This window comes from Hordeum vulgare, chromosome 7H (genome assembly GCF_904849725.1).
Source record: "Hordeum vulgare subsp. vulgare chromosome 7H, MorexV3_pseudomolecules_assembly, whole genome shotgun sequence".
Lineage (NCBI taxonomy): Eukaryota > Viridiplantae > Streptophyta > Magnoliopsida > Poales > Poaceae > Hordeum > Hordeum vulgare.
Genome location: NC_058524.1, coordinates 619,419,946 through 619,428,004, shown reverse-complemented (window position 1 = coordinate 619,428,004; position 8,059 = coordinate 619,419,946). Strand labels below are relative to the sequence as shown.

Below are 8,059 nucleotides of genomic sequence, written 5' to 3'. Positions count from 1 at the left end.
TTTAAAGATGAGGGAGATGCGGGATAGACTCCTACCAAAGGATGCGTACGAGCACTTCAAGAGGAAAATGCGGGATTTTTGGTTAAGTAGGTCATATCTCCCGGCGAAGGATAGTATTACACCTAATGCCCGCATGTAATGATCTGTAAACAGTAGGACAAATTATATATATGTGTGTTTATGCATGATTGTACGAGAAATTCTATGATTTATATATATGATTAGTCGTACGTGAAATTCTATTATATATGCTTAATCTGTATAGTATGTAGTAGCATAAAATATGTCTAAAATAAAAAAATAATTATATGGAAAACAATCCCGGTTAGTGGGGAGCTTAGTCTCTATTTGTTAGTCCGAGTTACTGAACCGGGACTATAGCCCGTTTCTTTTATTTCCAATCCACGTACGCAACAAGCTGGCCCATTTGTCGGATGAAGAAAAAGAACACCTCGCCTTCCACGTGAGGGTGACTGTAATTAATTTAGTACGAGTAGTAAAGTTAATAATGTGACAGTACAAGCTAATTAAGAGGTGGCCAAACAGTCTATTTAAACCCTGCTCGCATACATCCAATTATACGGACGTCAGATTAGGTCAATCTGGCTGAGCAGAGAAAAGGCAGCAAGTGATCGAGTAGAGCAATGGCCGCCCAGGCACCGGAGATGGAGGTCCCCAAGGGTGCCGAGCTCCTGCAGGCACAGGCCGACCTGTGGCGCCACACCCTTTACTACCTCACGTCCATGGGGCTCCGCTGCGCCGTCAAGCTCGGCATCCCGACGGCGATCCACAACCTCGGCGGGGTCTCCTCGCTGGCTGACCTGGCGGCCGCGCTGTCCATCCCCGCAAGCAAGCAGCCGTTCCTTGGCCGCCTGATGCGCGCGCTGGTCACCTCAGGCGTCTTCGCCAACGGCGGCAAGAATGACTCTGGGGCAGAGCTCTTCGGCCTGAACCCACTGTCCCGCATCCTGGTGGACGGCGTCGTCGCGGACGAGCACCACAGCCAGACGTCCTTCGTGCTGGCTGGGACGTCCCGGCACTACATGGAAGCTGCGCTGGGCATGGCTGACTGGTTCAAGAAGGACGCCACCGGACCGGTGCCATCGGTGTTCGAGGACGTGCATAGTGCGTCCCTCTTCGACGAGAGCACGGCGGCCTTGGACCCGGAGCTCGACGCACTGGTCACAGATGGTCTGGCCGCCCACGACAACCTTGGGATCGGCACCATCATCCGTGAGTGCCATGACCTCTTCAAGGGCCTTGAGTCTCTAACTGACTGCTGCGGTGGCGATGGAACCACGGCGAGGGCCATCACCAAGGCCCACCCGCACATCAAGTGCACCGTGCTGGATCTCCCCAAGGTGATCGACAAAACTTCAGCTGACGGTATAGTCAACTATGTCGGCGGTGACCTGTTCCACACCGTCCCAAAGGCTCAGGCGGTGATGCTCAAGGTACGTATTTTTTGCGATGTACGACTTCTGCACTTCACCACTGCAGACAATTTGAAACTAAATCTGAAACATTGTATTATAATATAATTTAATAATGTACTACTCAACTGAGGCTAACAGGGCTATATACTCTTTGTACGTACGTAGCTTGTGTTGCACCACTGGAGCGATGATGATTGTGTGAAGATCCTAACCCAGTGTAAGAATGCCATTCCCTCACGTGAGGAGGGAGGAAAGGTGATTGTCATAGACATTGTGGTGGAACCATCGTTAGGACCAGTCATGTTTGAGGCGCAGACTCTGATGGACATACTCATGCTTGTCTTCACGAGAGGCCGTCAGCGTAGTGAAAGTGACTGGCATGTGTTATTCACCAAAGCAGGGTTCAGCGATTATAAAATTGTCAAAAGACTGGGTGCACGAGGTGTTATCGAGGTCTACAAGTGAACGGTTTCTTAAAAGTCCACCCAAGGAGTACCCTGATGTACCCTTGCATGCAGTGTGCTTTGTTTATGTATGGATGGTCTGCTTTGATGAAAAAAATAAATGGACTGCCTTAGGTTTGCAAGGATATTATCATGTAGCAGCCTACGTGACAAGCTTGTAATTTCTGTCATCTTTGTATCATATTTCCTTTTCCAATAATTAATATCGAGTGTGTTTGTGTATATATTGATATAATGAGTGTTTTTAGTTCTCGTGTACTCCCTTTGCAAACTAATATAAGATCTTTTAGATCACTACATATTTTAGATAACTGACACACTCAATACGTCGAACCTCATTGCCCAAGGGTATAAAAGGAAGTTATCTAAAATATCTTACATTAGTTTACAGAGGTACTAAAAGCTTATGCGTGCGAACAGGAGAAGTCATCAACGTCATAAGGATGACTGTCATGACCTCTTCACGGAAAGCATGGTACAAGGACAACAAAATTGTCAGGTTGGAGCATGAGATGTTATCGGCGTCTATAAGTGAATGATTTCGCCAAAGTTTATGATGTTTATCCAGCAAGGCAAACGATTATTAACCTTTCAAGTGTTGTTTGTTTATATATGGTGATGTGAACTGATGAACAAAATTGAAGGGAGTGCCTTACAGTCGCAAGGATACTACAGTATACTTCCTTCGTCTGGAAATACTTATAGAAGAAATGGATAAAGATTGATCTATCTAAATTTAAAATACGTCTAGATATATCCATTCCTAAGACAGGTATTTTCAAACGGAGAGAGTAACTAATTACTCGTTTACAAGCTTGTAATTTTTTTTTACCTTCGCATCATTTCATTATGGAAGTAGTATATAATCGGTGTGTTTGTGTATGTTTTTATTTTGTATGTTACCAGGATCTACATGATGTTTTATATAAGAGAAAGTTCAATGGCCTCATGCTCTCGAAAGACAAAAAATATTTTTATTTCGTTCATGAAAAAGAACAGAAGGATATTGGGAGAAGGCTACGCGTATCCCAAATATCCACGAAGTTCATGATGGCTTCTCATGTCCTTTCACTTTTATTCATGAACCATAAACGGGAAGGCAATGATACGAGTTGTATTGAGAGACACAATGGTGACTGATGTTTTTTTCAAAAAAAAATGATATATAATGCCTTCATTTAAATTCATTGATTGCTTTCCACGATCTTAGAGGGTGCTTGGATACGTTTTAGTCCCATGACTAAAAGTAATAAGATTAAAACTTGCTAGCCTCACCCATGCTTGGATCCAAGTATTAAGGCTGCTCATAGTGGGGAGTAACTTAGCCAAGTAACATGCACATGTTACTGGTCTATGTTACTACCTCCATAGTGGGTAGTAACATTTGTGGGATGTCATATTAATTAGGATATAGACTCATTTTGTATTGGTATGTGTGATGTTACTGTAACGTAGCTAGTTACCACAAGCACCTCTCTCCTCATTAACTCACTGCCACATAAGCAAATTTGCATTGTAATGTGTGATGTTACTACTATGTTACTCCCCACTATGGCCAGCCTAAAGAGACTAAAATCAAGTTAATGAGCATTTATTATCCTCCAAACCCTCCAATCCAGAACTTGCATGAGGAGTTAAATGAGGAGAGAGAAGACTAATGCATATTTTAGTAGGGGTACCCCTAACTAAAATATTTTAGCCTCAAGACTAGTTTTAGCCTCTCTTTAGTCAGGGGTGCTTGGAACTTTAGCCTCTTAAAGAGACTAGTTTTAGTCTCTTGGATCCAAACACCCTCTTATATAAAACTTTAGCCTCTTAAAGAGACAACACATGTTAACCTTGTTTTTGCGGAAAACTTCCATGCCGATAAATTCATTAAAATAACCCCTTTCAAGAATATGAAATTACATAAATTGGCAAAGAAATATGTGTTGTCTTTCTTCTACATCCACTGGCAGCGTCCCTTGTGCAAAGCTCACTGCCACCTCTAGGCGTATGCCTTGTCTGAGAAAGCTTGTAGAAACATGCAAGCTTCTCAAGTTAACCACCGAGAAGTCAGCGATATAGACCAGAAGATACCGATGACCACGACTAGCGAGGATCTCCATCTCGAAGCACCAATTTCATTGGCTACGAAGAACTCAAAAACCTGAGTGGCATGACCCAAACACATATCTCTTCGTGATATGTGCATATTGGTTGTCCAGTCATGAATATGATGACTAGAAACAGCAATTTGCATCTGCATGTATATGCATTGCTCTATGTACAGGGGATATGCCTGCAGATCTGGTATTATTTGCCGAGCACCCTGTCGCACTGCTTACTGATTTGTAAGAAGCATATGATGTGCGTACATCATAGAACAGTACAACAAAGAACGGCATGAGATGTGTCCATATCATAAGCGGATGCCTCTAGGGGCCTGCTTGTGATCGTTGATATCTCCGACCGGGCTTTTTATCAACCTGACTCACTTGGGAAAAGGCACGTTTGCCGAATGCTTGATAAAATAAACTCCGCAAACAACTGATACTCGACAATTCTAGTAATGACTGTCGTCAGCACCATGAACAACCCGGTTGCAAATGTAACCCTGGCGGGCATGCAGGAGGGTGCCTCGCCGGCGACGATGGAGGTCATGGAAGTGTTCCTAAAACGCTTTACTCGGTATCCTTCTTTAGCACAACCTGAATTTTATCAGACATAAGCAACTAAGATCTCACGATTATTAATTAAATATAAGTGGTATTGGCAAGCACCCACTTATTTCATACCACATATATCTTGATACATGTATGTCTAGCTCACATAAAAAGACACATTTGGGCCAGAACCTTCCCTTCTACAGTGCGTCGACATGCCCGTCAACTGACACCCAGATGATGCTCAGCTTAGTGAGAAAGTGGCACACGGCCACATCACCTGGCCCAACTTTGTGCAGCTCAAAGAACGGATTCTTCGGGCTCCACAATGACGTGTCAAGGTGGCACACGGCCATGACCTCCATCGTCGCCGGCGAGGTATCCTCCTCCACGCTCGTCAGTGTCACCATGTAGGCGGCCGTAGGGCTGGATGTGTGGCAGTAGTACACCGCGTAAGGGTAGGTCAGGTCATGGCAGGTCACGACCTCAGATGATGACCCGGAGAGCTTCCGTGCAGCCGTCACGTTGTACTTACCCCTAAGCGCCGGTGTCCCTGGGGCATCCATGGGTAGATCCATGGCGGAGAACGCACGGATGTTACGCCTCCCAAGGAGGGACGCCGGCAGCTCGGCGAGGGACTCGAGGGAGGTGGCGCAGCCTGCTTTCTGGCCGGGGAGCGTCCGTGGGTGCTCGCAGGTGTCCAGCGTCCACCGTATCTCTCTGGTCATGGCGAGGGACGCCGGTGCGAACATTGTGATGATGTCTGAGAGGTGCTCGGCGGAGAACGGGATGGAGTCGGCGACGTCGCCTGAGAGAAGCGCCGGCATGGAGGTAGTCGGCGGGATGGTCGGGGTGATCAAGGACCCTGGCCTCAACATGTCTTGGAAGAAAAAGACATCTGCCTCTTTCTTGTTCTTGTAGCTGTGAGTGTGAACATGGTGGCTCCCCTCTCCTTTTACTGCAACACGTACAATGGTAAAAAAAAATCACCTGAGACATTTTATTTAACAAAATAATTAACTCTATTTCATATAAAAAAAAGATTTTCACCTTTATGCAGAGCGTCGACTTGTTCATCTTTATCTTCAATTGACCCATATGAAATCGTGACTTCCTTTGGATTTTCTTCGTGTGATGGGGATAATCCCTTTACAAACTCCTGGCTGTCTACACCATAGGACACTGAGATTTCTTTTATATCAGTTTCACCTTTCAACGCATAAGATCCTTCTCCTTCCTTGTGATTTTTTTGGTCCTTTGATCCATATGATACGGATATTTCCTTCAGATTTTCATGGCCGCCCGCGCCATAAGACACTGAAATTTCTTTTAAATCCTTTTTACCTTCAAACCCATATGATCCTGAGGATTCCTTTAGAGTTTCTTGATCTTTTGATCCGTATGTCACAGATATTTCCTTCATATTTTCATGGTCATCAACACCATAAGACACCGAGATTTCTTTCAAATCCTTTTCACCTTTTAACCCAAATATTCCTTTTGCTTCCTTTGAAATCTCTTGGCCTTTTGATCCATATGATACAGATATTTCCTTTAGATTTCCATCTTTCCAAGGTGTGTGTGCTACCAGGATTTTCTTTAAATTTAGTGGAACTTTCTTTAAACTCTTTGAACCTTCTAACCCATATGACACTGAGATTTCATTTACATTCTCTTCATGTGGCGACTCTTCCTTTGGAGTATCATCACTGTTTACACCATATGACAGTGATATTTCTTTTAAATTATTTTCACTTTCTAAACCATACGACCCTGAAACTTCTTTGTGGGCTTCTCCAACTTTTAATCCATATGACACAGATATTTCCTTAAGGCTTTTATCTTTCAATGGTGTATATGCTGCAACGATCTTCTTCAAATTTAGTGGAACTTTCTTATAATTATGATCACCTTCTGACCCATATGACACTGATATTTCCTTTAGATTTTCTTCGATTTTTGTTCTATGCCCAGCAATTTGTTCTTCTACATAATTCTTAGCTTGTAACCCATCTGAGAATGGTTGTCTCTTCAGATGCTTACCAATGTTTGGCTCATGTGCCATCACGACCTTCTTTATACCTTGTTCACCATGATACCCATGGGCCTCTTTTAAATCATCTTCAACTTGTGATATGATATGAACATGGTTTTCCCTGTGACCAGCTTCTGACTTGACTCTCTCATAGTTTGGTCCAATTTTTGGCAGCCCTGTAGAGGTTACAGGCACTAATTATAATGCCATCTAAGGAAACACACGCTGAATGCACGCACGTAGTATGCATATCTACAAGACCCAAGTCTTAACAACAACGAAACCAACCAAGCTAGTTTTGGAGTATGCATATATAGACGTGTTTATCAAATATTCCCTTTTAGTGCATCTAGACACATTAACTCATAACTCTTATAGTTCAACTATTGTTTGGGCTTTGTTTACAGTACACATTGAGCTCACTTATACCATTAATTATCAAAAAAGTTGAAACTAAGCCACCAACACCAAAGTTGGTTTGTATTATAGTGTACTATTTTCAGTGATATGATGTGCATGCCTGCCATGCCCACTGTTTCTGTTTTTGCAGGGACCATTCACGCCCATTGTTTTTTTATTGGTACCCGGTGATTTGAACATGCTCCACGTTCAATAAAATTTATATGTGCATTTTATGATGCAGATCCAGGGTACTCCCTTTTGAAATATGATGGTGATGGTGTGTGTATATATAGAGAGACGGACCTTTTTGTTGGGCTAACAGGTCGCTTATAGCTGCGGGAATCGGAATTCCTGGAAGCGCCGCCTCCCAGTATGCCATCAGCGTCTCCATGTTTGTCAAAGTCATCTTGGGCGCATCGGCAAAACTTGCATGATGGCTACCTTGTCCTCCAAGAATCTGCGTGCAACATAGCAAATAACAGTAAGATCGTTACGACTTACAAAGTCACACTTACTACATAGGTACAGCAGTTTGTGTGTATATGTGATGCATAAATAGAAATAGAATATCTGATAAGAGTATGGTATGTATGCACTGACCAAAAGAAATGAGAGGAGTGGCAGAAACAAATCCATATTCCTGGGTTGCTAAGTGTGGCAGTGCTAGTAAGAATGGTGACTCGAATCAGTTCATCAGGTGGCCTATTTATAGTCCAGATGCGGTTCCTAGTTGCACAAACTATTGCTTAACAGGTACATCACCCTACCTATTTATAGTACTGATGCGGTAGCTAGTTGCACAAATTATTGCTTAACAAGCACATGAATTTTCTGAATCCAAAATTCATGACAGGCACAAGCTGGCCCACAGGTATGAATCACATGCCAGCATATCAATGTGACCAGTGACCACCCAACCACTCATATAAGCTCTTACAGTTAAAAACTGCACCACGCGCTTCTCGTGTTTCTTTTTTTACTGCGTGCTGCACTCAACTGTTCCTAATGTATTTTGGATGTTTACATACTAATTGTTTGTTAAATTTTTATCCTAATAAAAAAATTGCATTTTTGAAC

The 8,059-nt window shown here is 43.2% G+C and overlaps 2 protein-coding genes across 2 annotated transcripts; one reads left to right on the top strand and one right to left on the bottom strand.

The window, feature by feature from the left end:
* The first annotated feature begins 578 nt into the window (after positions 1–578).
* Positions 579–2,152, top strand: LOC123410908 (probable O-methyltransferase 2). The gene is made up of 2 exons (XM_045103835.1): positions 579–1,454; positions 1,602–2,152. The coding sequence occupies exons 1-2, from the start codon at positions 645–647 to the stop codon at positions 1,899–1,901; spliced, it is 1,110 nt and encodes a 369-aa protein (XP_044959770.1). The 5' UTR covers positions 579–644; the 3' UTR covers positions 1,902–2,152.
* Positions 2,153–4,607: 2,455 nt separating this feature from the next.
* On the bottom strand, positions 4,608–7,727 carry LOC123410907 (BURP domain-containing protein 12-like). The gene is made up of 4 exons (XM_045103834.1): positions 7,583–7,727; positions 7,286–7,439; positions 5,596–6,756; positions 4,608–5,503 (listed from the first exon to the last, which is right to left on the bottom strand). Exons 1-4 carry the CDS (start codon positions 7,616–7,618, stop codon positions 4,746–4,748), a joined length of 2,109 nt encoding a protein of 702 aa, XP_044959769.1. The 5' UTR covers positions 7,619–7,727; the 3' UTR covers positions 4,608–4,745.
* Positions 7,728–8,059: the final 332 nt, after the last annotated feature.

What these genes read in the sequence shown, in the direction of transcription:
- LOC123410908 (XM_045103835.1), top strand. Translation starts at nt 645, where the DNA reads ATGGCCGCCCAGGCACCGGAGATGGAGGTCCCCAAGGGTGCCGAGCTC. An exon ending in CTCAGGCGGTGATGCTCAAG is followed by an intron (nt 1,455 to 1,601) that starts GTACGTATTTTT and finishes GTACGTACGTAG; the next exon opens with CTTGTGTTGCACCACTGGAG.
- LOC123410907 (XM_045103834.1), bottom strand. Translation starts at nt 7,618, where the DNA reads ATGGATTTGTTTCTGCCACTCCTCTCATTTCTTTTG. An exon ending in CACTCCTCTCATTTCTTTTG is followed by an intron (nt 7,440 to 7,582) that starts GTCAGTGCATAC and finishes TGTTGCACGCAG; the next exon opens with ATTCTTGGAGGACAAGGTAG. An exon ending in AGTCGACGCTCTGCATAAAG is followed by an intron (nt 5,504 to 5,595) that starts GTGAAAATCTTT and finishes TACGTGTTGCAG; the next exon opens with TAAAAGGAGAGGGGAGCCAC.